The 17,119-nt window shown below is 41.4% G+C and overlaps 1 protein-coding gene across 5 annotated transcripts in view; it reads right to left on the reverse strand.

Annotated features, from left to right (window-relative positions):
* PBX1 (PBX homeobox 1) overlaps positions 1–17,119 on the reverse strand; it is a 318,615-nt gene that overhangs the window by 58,133 nt on the left and 243,363 nt on the right. For 3 of the 5 annotated variants that reach the window (XM_082474400.1, XM_082474398.1, XM_082474399.1), the window contains 3 exons: positions 16,351–16,510; positions 9,007–9,119; positions 7,574–7,663 (listed from right to left, as the gene is read on the reverse strand). In XM_082474400.1, the coding sequence (XP_082330526.1) occupies positions 7,574–7,663; positions 9,007–9,119; positions 16,351–16,510 (363 nt within the window). The remainder of the gene's footprint in view (positions 1–7,573; positions 7,664–9,006; positions 9,120–16,350; positions 16,511–17,119) is intronic. The other 2 variants (XM_082474402.1, XM_082474401.1) reach the window with 1 other exon arrangement.

The following is a 17,119-nucleotide window of genomic DNA, read 5'->3' on the forward strand; positions in this document are numbered from 1 at the left end:
TTTTCCCCACAATTAAATTCAGCCAATTTAATTAGCTTAATATTTGCCAAGGTCTAAAGGGGTTATGCCACTTTCAGGAGCAACCACAAAAACAAACTGCCCTTTTGAGGTTGCAATTGTTTTTTCTTCATCAAGCAGAAGGCGGAGTCGACTTGAGTCTGGAACAGCTAACCCAATCCTAGCCCAAGGACAGCATGGCTGCAAGCACAAATGCGGGCCCAACTGGACAGGATGCTATAACACATCAATTCCAATGAAAACAGCATGGCGTCATTGTCATGTCAGAGATAGGACTATTTCCCAAAACACAAATTTATCTTTTCCTTATAGCTTTGAAGTATTTCCTCTCCTCCTGTATTTTCTTGGGAATGGAAAAAACATCATGCTCATAAGTAGAACAGGGATACTGGAAGAGGCCTTTGACATCATCCAGCTCAACTGTCCTTTTTAGAGTACAGGAGACTGAGTCTTATCGAGAGAAAGTGACTTGTCCACAGTTACACAGGCAGAAAGTGGCAGAAGTGAAAGATGTATACACACATTATAAATGTGATCATGTTTGGAGTGATTGTATCACTAGGTTTGAGATCAAGAAAATTCTTTGTGACTACTTCTACTTCTACAAAGAGATAAGAAATCTCCACAGAAGGATACTTATTTGATTGTAAGTCCATGGCATGGCTTTTTTGTACGGCGGGGAGTAGGTTTCTCAAACTATTGCTGGTTGGTCTTGAATTCCTCTCTTCCGCTATATAGCTTAATTTCAAATTCCCTCCTAAACTACAGAGTTGATTGGCTCCCTTGTCCTAGTATTCCAAGAATAGGAAACCTAATCTCAGATAAAGTGTTGAATGAGACTGAAATTTAAAATACATCTTGATTGGCATCAGGGTTTCTCCAACTTGACCTGGATATATTATGATGTAGCTTCATTCCCCGAGGTCAAAAATGCTATTGATGACATATTTATTGAAGGAATGGATGAATGAATTAATGAATACATGAATGCATGAATATTTGAATATGCCATTGAATGATCTGGCCTCATTCATCTTCTGTACCTTTAAGGACTTTCACCTGGCAGCTGGTGAAAAACAGTGGATTGCATATGAAATTACAATATTGGGAATTTTTTCTTTTTTTTTTGCTTCTCCAACTACTGTGGGCTCAAATAAAATGCTGCTCTAGTCTCGAATGCTCAGTTGATACGGTATTAAGGCTGAAAGGCCTCATCATGTAAGAAGCTAAAGGGACTTACTCTATTTCCCTCTGGCTCTGTCATCAGGGAGAGCCAGGCTTATAAGCTTCTGGAAGGTGGGAGTCCATCTACTCTGTACTGCTGCCTTCAACCCTTCAGAGACTGGTTCACCATGTTCAAGCCTATCCTCACTCCCTTTACCCCCCAGACTGGGGCTGTTCACTGGTCCCTGGCTGCAGCACCAGAAGGTACCCAAAGGCAACTAACTGGGAGCACATCTGAATATGTTTTAATATATTCAAAATTCACATTCAGCTTGGTAGAACAATTAAAACTTCATATAATTAAAGTGAGTTTTTAAAGATCTGCATATGATTTTAATTACCACCCTCACTCTCCAGTCTTACAAGTCCACATGTGGCAACATCTTATTAATATATACTTTAAGTGGAAGGAGGTCTCTCAGAAGTAGTTAAGAAAAAATGAAAATGATGGCAGGTGGCCAAGTATTACCAAGTAACCCCTGTGATGTCTAAATGCCTGAAACATGTTCACTTAAATAGTTCTCTATTTTTGTCCCAATGATTCTATATTTTATTTATTTTCTTCGTAAATGTCCTTTTGTCCCTTTGTCTAACATGGGAGAAAGCAAAAACAGAAATGAAAACACGTATGTTATGGTTTACAAAGATCAAAGCTTCATCTCTATTTTTCCACTACTATAATTATCACAAAGCAAAATCAATGAGATTTTTCTGTCATAAACTGACGTTAATGGCACTTTGCCTTTATAGAGAGAACACTAACACTTTATTTCTATTTTCACTTAATCTCTTGAATAATGAAAATCTTATAGGGGTATCCGTCAACATTTAAGATGTGGCTGGAGTGAACTCACTCCCTTAACTCAAATTTTATTTTATTTTTAAAAAATTTATTATTATTGTTTTTTAATATTTATTTATTTGGCTGCACTGGGTCTTAATTGCGGCACGTGGGATCTAGATCCCTGACCGGGGATCAAACCCAAGCCCCCTGCATTGGGAGCACCGAGCCTTAACCACTGGACCACCAGGGAAGTCCCCTCTCACATTTTAAAATAATCAAAAATAATTTCACCCTAAAGACTAATGCTTTCTGCTACCACAGATCTCCGTGAATTCAAAGGGAGAAGTTCATGTAATGCAAGCTCTTCCTCCTTCCCTCAAGATCCAACTGAAAGGGGAAGCGACAGGGTAGGCTAGAAAAGATGGCGGAGACTAACTCAAATGAAAGAGTTTTCTGGAAAGAGGAGCCTACAGTTGAGCCTGGTGTCCCCTGAGTGAACAGTAGGAATCAAAAACCATACTTGTAGGGCTCCAGAACTATTAAGCTGAAAGGACCTTAGAGCTTGTTGATGGGATTAGTTTGACAGATGAAGCAACGACACAGAGATGAAGAGACTCGCCAGAAGAAAAGCCACAAGAAGGATCCAAGTTTCCTGACTTCAGGTTGCTGCCACTGTCCACCCGTTTGTGCAGGTTCTAGTTCCACGTCTGGTAGAGAAAGCAGTGAGAACCCCATGAGAAACGGTGTTCTCCAGGCTTGTGGTTGCCAAAGGGGAGTGGGGATCGGGGAGGGAAGGATTGGGAGTATGGGGTTAGCAGATGCAAACTATTATATATAGGATGGATAAACAACAAGGTCCTACTGTATAGCACAACTATATTCAATATCCTGTGATAAACCATAATGGAAAAGAATATGAAAAAGAATACATATATGCATAACTGAGTCACTTTGCTGTACAGAAAAAATTAACACAACATTGTAAATCAACTATACTTCAATAAAATTAAAAAAAAAAAAAAAGAAACGATGTTCTCTTGCTATGTAGATGGCTACCCCACAAGCAGGTTTTTTTTTTTTTTAAACTTTTTTCAGCATCTTTTTTTTTTTTTAATTATTTGCTTTTTTTTTTTTTCTTTTTTAAATTTATTTATTTGTTTATTTAGGGCTGTGTTGGGTCTTCGTTTCTGTGCGAGGGCTTTCTCTAGTTGCGGCAAGTGGGGGCCACTCTTCATCGCGGTGCGCGGGCCTCTCACTATCGTGGCCTCTCTTGTTGCGGAGCACAGGCTCCAGATGCGAAGGCTCAGTAGTTGTGGCTCACGGGCTTAGTTGCTCCGCGGCATGTGGGATCTTCCCAGACCAGGGCTCGAACCCGTGTCCCCTGCATTGGCAGGCAGATTCTCAACCACTGCGCCACCAGGGAAGCCCCACAAGCAGGTTTTGATAAGGGGATTCTTTTAGGAAAGAAGGCACTAAAGAATTCAAAGGGATAATTCTCTTGACAATATCATCACTCTATAACTTCATCTATTTAATGCTGATCTGACTCTTAATTCTCAGAGAATCTGCCTTGGTCAAAAAGTTTAGAAACTTTTTCCAAAAAGAAAGACTTAAGAAGCTTTTTGAATTAAAAAAGATAGTCTATTTGTGGGTTAGTAAGGCATTTAAGAGAAAAATCATTACTAGGTATTTTACAGCTGTTACATAAGATGTGGCATTTTTTAATTCAGTGGTAGCTTGTCTTCTGATTTATTCATTCAACAAACATGTTTTGAGCAACTAATATATGCATTTTGGGACCACATGCATATTTGGGAATGAAAGACAAAGACTGATTGAGTGTGTCTGTGCATATATCTATAAGGCAAGGGAGTGTGTGTGTGATAAAGTGGAGAGAAGAGGGGAAGGAGGGCTAAGGAGAAGAAGACAAACAGCAAGGAGGAGCTGGGCGTGGGAGAGTCAGTGTGATTTGGGGAGTGAGGGGGATGGATAGGTAGATGGGGCCGGAGCGCGGAAGACTCTGAAAATGTCTGACTCAGGGATTAAACTTGCTTAGCTGGGCAATAGAGAAGTGTTCTTGATTTCTGGGCAAGGAATGACAAAATTCTGGGGATGTGTGCAGGAGAAAGGAGACACTAAAGGCAGTAATGGTAATTAGGAAATAATCACAATAGCTTAGCTAATGAACTATTTCTAGAACGAGGATGGTGGCAGCGGGAAGGGAAATGAAAGAGTGGATGTGATAGCTAAGTGATCTTTCAGTCTGTCTAACTGACAGAGAAGTGAAGTAACCTCCCTCCATCACTTAGAGCCACTCTAAACCCAGTAAGCATTGCCCATTGTCATTTGAGAATACAAAGCACTAAAAAAGGTATAATTTAACACAACTTAAGATTGATACCAAAGGAACAGACCGTATCATGATCAGCCTTTGATTCACTTACCCTACATCTTAAAGTCCCAGGGTCTTTAACGCTCACTCTGGCTAAGGAAGGGGGTCCTTAGGCCTTGCATAACTCTATATCCTTGTCGAAAGTGTACCTTTCCAACAGGAGAGAAAAAAGTGACAACTGTGTCCTAACCTATCCTCACTAGGAACTACCTACTGGGAAAACTGCTCACACAAGAGGAGGAAAAAGGTCAAATTAGAAAGTTATCACTTAAAACTTTTCATGCTGCATTCATGTGGAAAAACTTGTGCTTTGCCAAGCCCATTCCTACCTATTTTCTCATTTTCCCTAAAGCAGTCATGAAGGTACTAAGGGTGAGAATTACTGGCCCCATTTTATAAAAGACAAGGTTTGACGCCTGCCCATGGGCACATGAGAGTTACAAGGACCAGAGTCTCCCAACTCCCACCGCAGGGCTCTTACCACCACACCTGGCAACCCGATCACTAAATGGCCTTAGTTAAAGTCAAGCCGTCTGAACTCTACAAGATTTAAAATAGACGCTGGTTGGATAAGATGTGAGTGCTGTGAAAACCCAGGCAGGGGAGTAGATAAAGGCTGCCCAGAAAATGTCCTCCACTGAATGAAACACAATCCAGAGCCCAGCTGGGAATTCCATTGCCGCCATGGGTTTTGGAATTGTTTATTTCTATTCATTGGCTCGAATCTTTCATTCCTGTCCTTGTCTCTTCTTGTCTACCTCCTTTTCTCTCTCTCTCTCATTTCTCTTAGCAGCCAGTGCCCCTCTCTGCACATACACATGCCTCGGCATCTAATACCACTCTCTAAAAATACATCTCACAAGCTTAGTCTCCTGCAAGGTGGAACAACTTAAAATTGATACCAAAGGAACAGACTGTATCATGATCAGCCTTTGATTCATTTACCCTGTGTCTTAAAGACCCAGAAATAAAATAAACAGTTCACAGGGAAAAAAAATTAATGCAAAATGAGAGACTCTTTCAAGTGGCATTTTCCAGCCCAGTTTTTGCGGTGGGCTTATGTAATCAGACATAATGATCTGCACATGTTTGGTTACACTATTTCAGAAATGATTCCCAGCCCACCAGAAGACGTCAGAGGGGCCAACGTTGACCCCCCAGAGTCTGAGTGCTGCTCTCTTCTGTGCTACCCAATTAGGAAAGAAAGATGCCAAATAGCAGAACTGTCAGCCCCACTTCCTGCCCAGTCATGTAGACTTTCTGCAGTTCTCTTTCTGAGTGTGTCCATAGTCTCCTCCCCACACTCTTATACTTTCCTCATGTTCCTCTCTTCCACTTACATACAGAGCAAAACTTCTTCTGGAAAGACTGATCTTCTAGCTCAAAAAGATCCAGGCAATGGATAAATGCCTATGTGCTTGAACCTCCCCATACAAACACAGAACAACTTAATTCATTTGGAATCCATTTTTGAGAACATAATTCTCCACCATGGTATCTTGGATTTTTTCTAAGCAGGCGTCTGACAAGTCAGCCATGAATACAGGAATAATAATTAGTATAAGCGCAAGAAGGGAAAAATCCCTCTGTTCTGGAAACCCTTTCTAAAAAAGGGACACAGGTGCCCAGAGTATGTTTAACAGGGTCAGCTCTAACCTCCCTCCTTCCCTCCCAGAGAGGAACTTGATAAATATTATACACACTCAGAGGAGATTCTGCCTAAGGAAGGTAGAAAATAAAGAATTCCTAATTGGAAGGGGCCTTAAAAGTCACCAAGACAGTCATCACCTGGTACTTAACTCCCTTCTACAACATCCTGACCAAGTAGTTAGCCAAACAATGTCTGAACGCGCCAATGATGGGGAATTCTTGGCTTCCAGAGGCAAAAGATCCCTTCTTTGGACAACTCTGACTGTATCTTACAAAGGCCCTTGAGATGTTGAAGTGAAATCTGTTTCCCTGAATCTTCTACTCAGTGATCTATCCTACCTCCCTTTAGATCATTCACGATGAATCCAATCTCTCTCATTGATGACAACGTGTCTTAAACTATTACTTACCACCCAAACCTTCTCTTTAATGGGCTAAGAATTCCTAATTTTTTCAACCGTTCCTCATCTGATGAAACAGCTGGTATCCTCTTGCTTCCTTCCAGGCTGGCCATTGTCATATATGATTTCACCAATGCAGAGTTAAAAAGCTATCACCTTTTTCATTGCAGATTCCGTACCTCAATTAGTATAAGCTAGAATTACATCAACACACTATGCCTACCTTTCCTTCCCTCCATCCCCAATTTATTTTAATCCTAACAACAGAAACAACAACAAAAAATCCTTACCATCATCCAATCATAGTTTTCTTAGACAGTTCTGGGCCAATAGTTCTACTGGAGCATCTTATGACCTCTAAAAGCCCAGGAAATCACCTCTGATCTAAAGAACAGCCTCCTTTTCCAGGCTGCCCTCTTGTCCCAGCTTGCTGTCATCGCTGCTGAGATAGCGGACGATTGATCTGAGAAATCAAGTTGGATTGCTGTCCCAAATCTACACTCGATTCTCCTTGTGTCTGTCTGATCGATTTCACTCTGTGCGACATAGCTTGTCGCTATGAATTTTCATGCTAGTCAGGAGCCGCCAGCGCACCCAAGAACAAGTAGAAGATGGTCTGCACCCCTCCCCATCCCTTCAGCATACCCAGCCTCTGTGTTAATTTTTTTTAATCGTCCTTAGATGGGAGAAACGTGTTTTTTTTTTTAAGACCACAGACCTGGATGCAATGGATTTCGGCTACTGGTTTTTCTCCCCAGGTTCCCAGGCCCCCGCTTGTGGGGACGTTTCCTACCACTGTTGTACTAGGTGTCACCTGTTTAGCAGCCCCTCTCAGCTGAACGCATGTGGCCGCAGGTGTCATGCAAACACTGATTGCGTGTGACAGCCCTAGACGCCAGCTGCCTGCATGAAGCCTGCCCAATCGCCACTTTTTTTGAGGGTAGAATGCTGCCGATGGCATGACCGATACAGAAACAAGAAACTAGGTGACCGTAAAGCTAAGAAGTCCTACTAAGTGGCATTCTGAGCCCTATGGCTTTGAACTAATTGACAGTGATAGAATAAAAACAAAGGGTGAGGAGGGGGGGAGCCTTGTTTTCTTACACTGATGCCCTGCGGACTGTACATCTGACTGGCTGCGAGTCCGTCACTGTATCCTCCTGTCTGGCTGATAACATGGCGAAGGGTATCCACCTAAACAGATGAACAACAACAGAGAGGAAATTAGTCAGGGAGATGCAGGGAAAGGGAGGCACATCATCAGCACACAGGCTACCATTTGGGCTCGCCAAATTAATGCGATCACTGGAGACATTCTTCCTGGGAAAGGAACCATTAGGAGGAGGCTGGGCCTCCTCTCTATGCCGAATCCACTATCCTTTCTGATTTCAGTAAGCAAGACAGAAAAATGGTCAAAGAAAGCTGGGATTCCCAACACTGAAACTAATTCAACAATGCTGCATGAGAAGGCAGGGACTGGGTGATAGAGGGGCTGAGAGTGGGGAGAGTGAAGGGATTTTTTCCCTGCCCTCCAGATCATACTATCTAACTTCTTTGCTGGGGATCCTACAAAAGTCAAGGTTCTGTGTAGAGGGGCTTGGCCAGCCCCCTCACAGAGAGAGCAGTGTGCGACTAATGTTGTCTTTCTGAGGACTTAAATGATGGCCAGCTGTTTAGTCGTTTGACCAAAGTCTGACCATATCTCCTCAAACTTGTTTCCAGGCAATGTTTCCTGTGCAGGGGGCTGAATCACCGGCCAGTTGGTCTCTTCCAGGCATGTAATGCTTCCTGCTCCTCTTGCAGGGTGGGAGCCTGGATGCGCTTGGCTCAGAACTTCCCTAGCGATTCTGACCCAGAGCACAGGACTTCACCCTGTCACATCAGGCTGTGTGCTGACACAGGAGGACGGCTTCTGAGCCATCGTGAAGGTGAGCTGCCGACTAGGGAGCGCTGAGGGTTTACACCACACGCTTGGTTTGTGTGTCCCAGCATGGACTTAGACTCATCACCAGAAACCCAAGTCCCTTGACCTCAAGGATGACTAAGAAGATGAGTTTAGTCAACCTGGCTGGGTGTTTTTCAAGGTTGAAATGAAAACGTGAGATACTAAGGTATGTGCCTACTCATTCATGACGTCTATATCGGGCAAATGGTGAGTGTGGAAAAGCAACAAACAAGAGAGGGACCTGAAAAGTGAACTGATGGACTCAACTCCTCCTCCCTTTCCCTTTCATGAGCAAAGAATACACTGGGTCCACCTGCCCGACGGGCCTTAGTCACCTCACCCTGTGCTTGCCGCTCTCCTGCCTTCCTAGTGTGACTGACAAGCCAGAGCCAAACGCATTCACAAAGTGTGGACGAGATTCCCCACGACAATGGTTGTCTTTGATTCGGTTTGGTTGTTGGTAAGGTTTTGTTTCTACATCTCTCTCTGTCTGTCCGTCTCTCTCTCTGGACAGAAGCAGGAGGTGCCAATCCGACTGAGGGCTCTTGGGCGCTAAAGCATTCACCTGGCGGCACATTGGCTGGGTCCCTACCTGTGATTGCACGTTGGCTCCAACCTGGGCCCCTTGGTAAGAATCCCCATTGAGTGACTGCACGCTCATGAACAAATCTCCAGAGTTTGACATGTTAAAAGAACTGGAAGAACCTGGAAAGGAAAGAGTGAGGCACCTGAATCACAGAAAGGAAAAGGCTTAACCCCCGCAACTAACAGCCAAGAGGAAGAATGACATGCAAAGCAACCCCCCCAAATAAAAACTAAAATCAAAACAACATCAACAGAGTCTGGTTAGTAGCATGAAGAACAGAGCAAGCAATAAAGGGTGCATATCATTCATGTTATGCGAAGCCCACATCTCACTGCAAGTTGCCCATAGGACTGCTTCCCCTTAGCAGCTTCAAGCTGAGAAAGGAAACATGTATTCTTCTCAACTTGCTCTGTTTGAATTGGAGACAGACTCCAGACCCAAGGTCTCTCTTTCATGCCTCTAAAATTCTAGGATTGGCTGGGGGACTGCGGGCTGGAGACTACAGGCTGGTCAATGGTACTTCTGCCACCACGATGGAGCACGTGAGCTATCTGCTGGATTCTAAATAAACGAATGCTACACCCGTCTACTCTCACATGGGGAGCAGCACCTGGGAGGGGAGGGCATGAAGGCAACGCTGCACAGTAGGGCTGGCCCTGTGATGAGTCACCAACATTCCTGATTTCTAGAAAGAAGGTGATGTTCCCTGCCGGGTGGCAAACAGTCCAAGAGAACCATGAGGACTGCAAAAACAAGTGAGAATAATATGCTCTTCTCTGCCACCTGCCATTTTGGAGGAAGATGAGACAGAAAATGGACCAGGAATTCTCAAGCATGCATGAAATATGAAATGATAGTAATAATAATAATAATAATAATAAAGTGAGTCTCCAGAAGAGCAGTTAACTATCTGCTTTCTCCTCCTAGAGTTGAAGCTTTCTCCCAGACTTAGCCTGTAGGCACCACCCGGGTTCCACCGGTTCCACTGTGGTAAACCTAGTCCCCCCTCAACCTAAACACAAGGCCGTGGGAAAGCTGAATATTATTCTGAAGCCATCGTGCAGCTCAGCGCATTAGGAAAGAAAGCTCAACGTGCAAGGTTTGGTTAAAACATGACGTTAGCCTGGAAAAGGAGAGACCTCAGGGACCCAGGTCAGTTCCACTCTACTGTTTCCATCCCTATATTGCTCAAATTGCACTCCTGCCTTTGAATTCTGAGACAGCCATCATCCGTGTGGAATCGCCCAACAATGATTCATGCCCCAGCTCTGACTCTCTTTTATCCCAAAATAGGGATTCGTGCCGTCCTAGAGAGCTGTCTCGCCTCACATGAAGAGCTGCAGCTAAGCTGAACGGAAGGTTTTTTTTGTTCCATGGCAGGACCACTTAACTAGCAACGACTTCTAAACTCTGCCACTCTCCTCAACTATTCATGGTATCCTCATCCTTCAAAGGCAAGAGCCATTTCGAGGAACCAAATGATTTACTTGAGGACAATTTACTTGGGGACAACCTCAAGTTAAGGAACGTCTCCATTCTGCTTTGTTCTTTGGGGTCATCCTTATGCAAGGAGCCAGCTGAGTGTTTTGCTACACAGACGGATCCTCTACTCTTAACTCCCTTCTCATGGGAAAAAGCGATTGCTTTCTTTGGGGGGTGGGGGACTACTCAAGCACCATCCAAAGAACTATGACATCCTGATAACTCTGAAACATGTCCTATGTATGTCATCTGGCACACACTTCTCGGTTTAGCTTATCTGAAAGGAATTAGAAAAGTTGGATCTTAGGCAAAAATAGGTACAAGATTTGACCAGGTGTGGCTTACACCCAATCAGTGGGCAGAGGCTTTGGCCTGGGCCTTCCTTCCATTAATGTGGTGCAAATCTTTCAAACAGTACCCCCCCCAACATGTGGGTGAAGCAGTGCGTAGCACAGATCACATTCGTATGTTAAGATATGTAAGACCCAGGCATCTGTGTCCTAGTTACGTCCCTCTCAAATCTTTCTTTCAACCACAGCAATATAACCTAAATATTAAAAGCCATTTTATAATAAGTATTGCAACACATGCTCACAGGTAGATGTTATCAGAACCAAAAACCGGCAGCTCTAAGAACCCAAACTATAATTGTTTATAGGATATCAGAATTTTTTTCCCCCCGAGAGTATTCAGTTTGAAGCCCAGGTATCTTATTTCTCTCCCAACCAAATATCATGTAATAAACATACACTCTACATGCTTGGTTGATGGTTTATTGGAAATTAGCACACAGACTGAGAAATGCGAGAAACTTCCAAAGGGCTACACTGATGCCAAGGAACATGGCACCCACGGAATCATGAAGGCACGGAATGTGCCATTTACAAGATATACACTGCAATTGACACAGATGATTTAAAAAATATACGTGCATAGATAAATTGTAAATATGTCTGCCTGCCTAATGTACATAGAGATAAATATGCACATATCAATGTACTTCATGTACAAATGTGTTTGAATCAGAGCAGTAATTGCAGAAGGAGTCCCTGTGCTTTTGGCCATGCTGTTTCAGCATTTCATTGTCTCTGTACACCCACGTACAACACAGCCATGGCTTCTGCTTCTCTGATAAGTAACTAGAGGCAGTGATTTCACTGAGGAAAGAGACCAGGTGTCATGAATATTGCAATAAGGCAGACACAAGTCCACACAAACATCTAAGTAATGAGGGGAAGATTCATTCTTCATCTGGCACTGGAAGTTGGAAAGAACTTATCTTGGATTGGATAAACTCCTGGGAAGGATGTGATTCATAGACAAATAGCATGTGGGCTCTCTCGGAGGTGCTGTGGAATTCTCAAAGAACTAAAACAGAATTACCTGGCTTGCTGAGAAGGTCAGTCTGGAACCTTACCTGCAGGTGGCTATAAAGTGATGGCAATGACTAGAAGCACATTTTAAGACGTGCTTGAAGGTTAAAAGGTTCTGAATTTGGCTTGGGAAGGGAGGTAAGTAGCTCGTTTAAGCCGTAAACCAGACAGCTGGGGCATGTACAAAGCTAAACTTGCACTCAACTAGACAGAGAAGTGATAGATCACCTACAGATTCTGATGCATTTGCTCATGCAAACACGATGTGGAGACGTGTTAACAACCATTTTCATAAAAGACAATTTCCTGAACACTCTGTTTCTACTCTAAAGAGTCTCCAAGAGAATTACATTTGTTCAGGGGGAAAAAAAAACCAAAAAACCCAAACTCAGTTAACTTCAAAATCCAAAAAGTAGAATACTAATGATAATATCTCAATCTAGAGCAGGGTTTCTTGACCTTGGCACTATTCACATTTTGGGCCAGATAATTCTTTGTTGTGGAGGAATATCTTACGTATTGTAGGACGGTCAAACACATCCCTGGTCTCCATCTAACAGATGCCAGGAACATCCATCCCCCTACAACTGTGACAGCCAAAAATGGCAACTTTACTGAAATTGAGAACCAATGACCTAGAACAAGAATGAATTTACTTTTTCTTCCTAAGGAACTTGAGGTGTTTTAAAAGTATTAGCTCATTAGAACTCACAGCATTTTTAGGAAGCAGATGGATGGCAAGTATTGCCTTAATTTCTGCAATCTAGAAATCAAGGCTTCACACAGATTAGGTGGCCAGTCTGATCGTACTGGACTCTACTGGCCTCCTATACCATTTGGAGGCTCAGAGATAGAGTCTCTTTGCTGGATGTAAGCTTAATTATATCATGCTCACTTCTCTGTTTTTCATGATTTTTCCCTCCAAATTAAAATAAAACCACTGTTACTTTCTACTCAGGGCAAAGTACAAGAGGGAAAGGTTATCTGGTTCAATGGGAAACCAGATAACCTTCAGTAGGTGTGCATGTCCAGGTTCTAGAGTTCCAATTCCAGGAGGCCGTGTTTTCATTTCCCACAAGGGAAGAAACATAGGGAGAAAGAACACAGCAGAAAACATCAATGGGATAAATTCTTTCACTGGTTTTAAAAAACAAAACCATGATGGTTCCTATGGCTTTACTAGCAGTGTCAGTCAACTTCTCTGGATGTGTTACCTCCTCTCTAACCATGTGTACTATACATAAACTTCTCTTAGGAAGCCAGTGTCCAGGGTCTTAATATGATAACCTTCCACCAACCCAGAAGAACACCAAACTTCCTATGAGGGGCATAATAAGAATATGTTAAAGGGCTTGCTGCTAACTAATGTCATGGCTGAATCTACTGTTGTCCTTGACACACACAAACACATACAACTAAGCAAGAGAATTCAAATCTGTGGGTTCTGAGCCTCAAAAAAACGGGGATTGCTTAGCTAATCACAGGTCCTGCTAAGATATCAATGCTGATGCTATGCCACAGAAAATATCTGTAACCCATAAGCCAATTTCTTTCTTCTTGGATATTAAAATGTTCTCCAACCTTCCAAAATAGATAATCCAACCTTCCTGAAAGGGCCTTATTTTTCTGAGATATTAACTCTTGCTTTCATAATCTCATCAAAAATAGGAAATTGAGAAGGTGTCACTTTAGGTCACTCCAAAAGAATTATGGACCCAGGGTTATTAACTATTCCTTCAGTTCGTCCCCATTTTTGTTTTTTTTTTTTCAAAACTTAATTTTCTCGTCTTCTCTCTATTCTTCCTCCTTGCTCCATCCATTTTGCCCAACTCCGCTGGTGTAAAATATGAAGCATTCCAAGTATCTCGAAATACTTGTTAATTCCTCACAGGCCCTAGCCCTACGTGATTTTTATGAATTAGGCTTAAGGAAACAGGAGACCAGGCATATATCAACAAACAGGAATATTTAGAAGAGGCCTAAATAAAGATACTGAAGTACTGCTCTCCACACAAAAGCCTCTAGAAGGAATAAGATTTACTTGCAAAATATCTTCCTTGCAGTAGAAATGAGTATTTATATTTAGTAAAGCTTCTGGAAAAAACTCCTGCTTCGATACTGAGGATATAAAAAGTTCCCAGGTTCCAGAACTCTAAACTCAACTAAAATATATTTTCACTTCCTAACCTCTTATTTAAAACTTGCTATTTCAATTATTATTTACCCTTAGGAATTATCAAAGAGCTGGTATACAACATTATATAAACACCCTATGTGAAAAGCTGAAACATTTTAAAGTTCTCCCTTTATCTGTGTAGCGATTTGGGTTGTGTTAAGAGCAAAGAAAAGACAGAAAAACCCGTTTATAACTTTTCCTGTTAAACCGTTTATCTTTTAAAATTCCATGCTATTGCACATATACAATAGTATTTTCTTTTGTCTCTATTTTAGAAAAAGCACTACAAAGGGGTTCCTCTGCATATTATTTCCAACAACTTATGCACCACTGGAAAGCTTAGCTCAAATTTTCCATAATAATTTACTCTGTGCTCAGAATAGTCACATGAAGTTTAAGCCACCAGAAAAATTCCTTAGAAAACTGTAATCACATACTGATATTCCAAGAGAGCCAAAATAATCCTTAAACACAGACGAGGGGGTTAAAATGCTCACTTTTCTCTTTTCAAGTGCTTTAGGAAAGAATAAAAAGTTAGGGATTTAGTAATGAAGGGAGTCCACAGGGCCCTTCTAAAGACTGTTCATAAATCATGCTAAGCCATCTGCGATGCAGATATATCAGGGACAGGAAAAAGTCATTTTAATATCTGTTTTGCATTATGATAACCTTTGCAAGAGTATCGAATGTGTTTTTGCTAATGTTGACAGAATTGTACTTCTTCCAAAGAGACAAGTGAAAATGTCTGCCTAGCAGTACAATTCAACTAGTGTTGCTGGGTCTGAAATGCTTAATAATTGACCAGATGGGGAAGAAGGAAACTCTCTGGTTATTGAACCTGTTAGCCTTGATCCTTTGTCAATCACACCATGATGAGAAGAGAAGGAAACACACACACACACACACACACACACAAAACCTCAAAAAGCAAATATGCTCTCCATGGTTACCTAATCTGGAGTGCTGGGAAAAATGAAACTGGATTGAATTCTACATTGTCTTACCATATCCATGTTTACAAAGCCCAGGCCACTCTTCATGCATGATTCTATTTAAACAAAAGAAAGCTGTGATGGTACAGCCCAGTGACTTGGAGAACTTTATGATAACAAATTAGAAGCATCTAGAAGCTCACAGAAGACATTAGTGTGTGGAGCCTTACATGTCTCCAACAACAATCTACCACAGGGTAGAAAGAGGACTTATTTTAGTGGGCAAACAAGCGGGGAGGTCAAAGACACCACATACCCCCAAATGTTAGAAATTAGATTTAAAAGTCATATTATGATCTAACATATTTAATTTGTGACCCTTTAAAGTTGGGGCATCAATTTTCTTAGACATGTACCCCACAGCCAAAATCAATGCATCTGGTTCATTATGGGGAGAAATAGCTTAATCTAACTTATTTAATAAAGGCTTATTGAATAAATAAATACTTATTTAATAAGAAATATTTCTGGTTTTCCCTTTAAAAAAAAAAGCACCAACGTGCATGCCTTCCATAGCATACAAACACCAAGCTTATATTTTCTTATGCATTACTGATTATTTTTTTCACATGTGGAAATTAAGAACTGATGGTACAAGGCACACCCCCAAAATATATTATGTTAGGCTAACTCTGAAATTAGTGATACAATGCACATTTACTAAAATAAAACCAGGAGCACAGCACATGACTGATACTGTAACAGGAAAACTGGAATCTGAATCACTTGAATTAACGACTGGCAATTTTCTTTGTAGTTTACATAAAGAAAACCAACACAATAAAACAGTAAAGAATGACAACTATAAACAATGGATAGCAATCACCATAGTTGGCTTTGCAGACCAGAACATTTTAATAAGATATTTAAAGAAGAGTGAATATTCCTTCAAAGAATGCATGCTAGTAGATGACCCAGACATCATGTAATAGGAACAGCAAAATAGATAAGGACAACAACTTTATATGAGACAGACTAAATGCCTGAACCCCAAGGGACTATCTCAAAGTACTAAGTCAAGCTTACTTATTAGAATCTCTGAAAGGAGAATTTAGAGGTCTCCGCATCAAAACCAACCAATTTACCTCTGTCCAACTTAAAGAGACACATTAGTGCAAACCCTCAGACAAGTCCATCTTATAAACAGCAAAACACATTGCTTTTTGGAAATGAAAAGAAAAACCCAAAGTCTCATCAACAGTAAAAAAGACAATCAAATACATAAATCAACCCATCCATAGCCTAAAGAATTAAAAGAAAACCCCAGTGTAGGAAAAGCACATATAAAAATGGAGAACATTTCCCCCAATTCAAAGAAAAAACTAACCAGCTGAATTGGGAGTTGACGGTGAGTTAGCTTGGCTTCCATGGGCTGACACATTGGTAGCAGTGACAGCTGTTTTGGCAGCATAAATATTGGCTTCCTCTTGAAATTTACCTATGTTCTTCTTGTACCGGATTCGTTTATTTCCAAACCAGTTTGATACCTAGAGCGGTTTAAAAGAAGAGGAGAAAGTTACCAGTTCATCCTGCCCAAACATCACAGAAGAAAAGGAAGAACTTATGAGAGGGTTGAAGAGGTAGGCTAATTGGTCTCATCCTAGCTCTGATTTTGCAACATCAATTAAAAGGTCTGAAGGAAGGGCTTGGAGAGGAGCAACTATACAAAATGAGATTCTCTTGCTTAATATAACACAATCTAGCAAAACCACTGTGACAAAAATTTTTCTAGGGAGGAGATGCTCATTTCACTAGGACCCTTTTAGTTCAGGGCAAGCATTTTAAATCTGCTTACCTCTTAAGTATAGGACACTAAAATAAACCTAGCATTTCAGGAGAAATGCCTGTTACTTACCAATGCTAAAGCTGACTTTGGGCAATCAAAATACACAGACCTTTAAATAGCCAAATAAATCTATATCAACATAGGGGTGCTTTCATGGATGGATTAATTTCACATTTTTATTAGTTAAATAACTTTAATATGGACTAGATTCTTAGCTGTATTGTACTACTGACCTTAGGATCAATATAATTCAATCCAATAAATTTCACTAAGTATTTTGTGCAAAGCTTGGTGTTATCTACATGAGGAA

Source organism: Balaenoptera physalus, assembly GCF_965194825.1.
Source record: "Balaenoptera physalus genome assembly, chromosome: 1".
Taxonomy (NCBI): domain Eukaryota; kingdom Metazoa; phylum Chordata; class Mammalia; order Artiodactyla; family Balaenopteridae; genus Balaenoptera; species Balaenoptera physalus.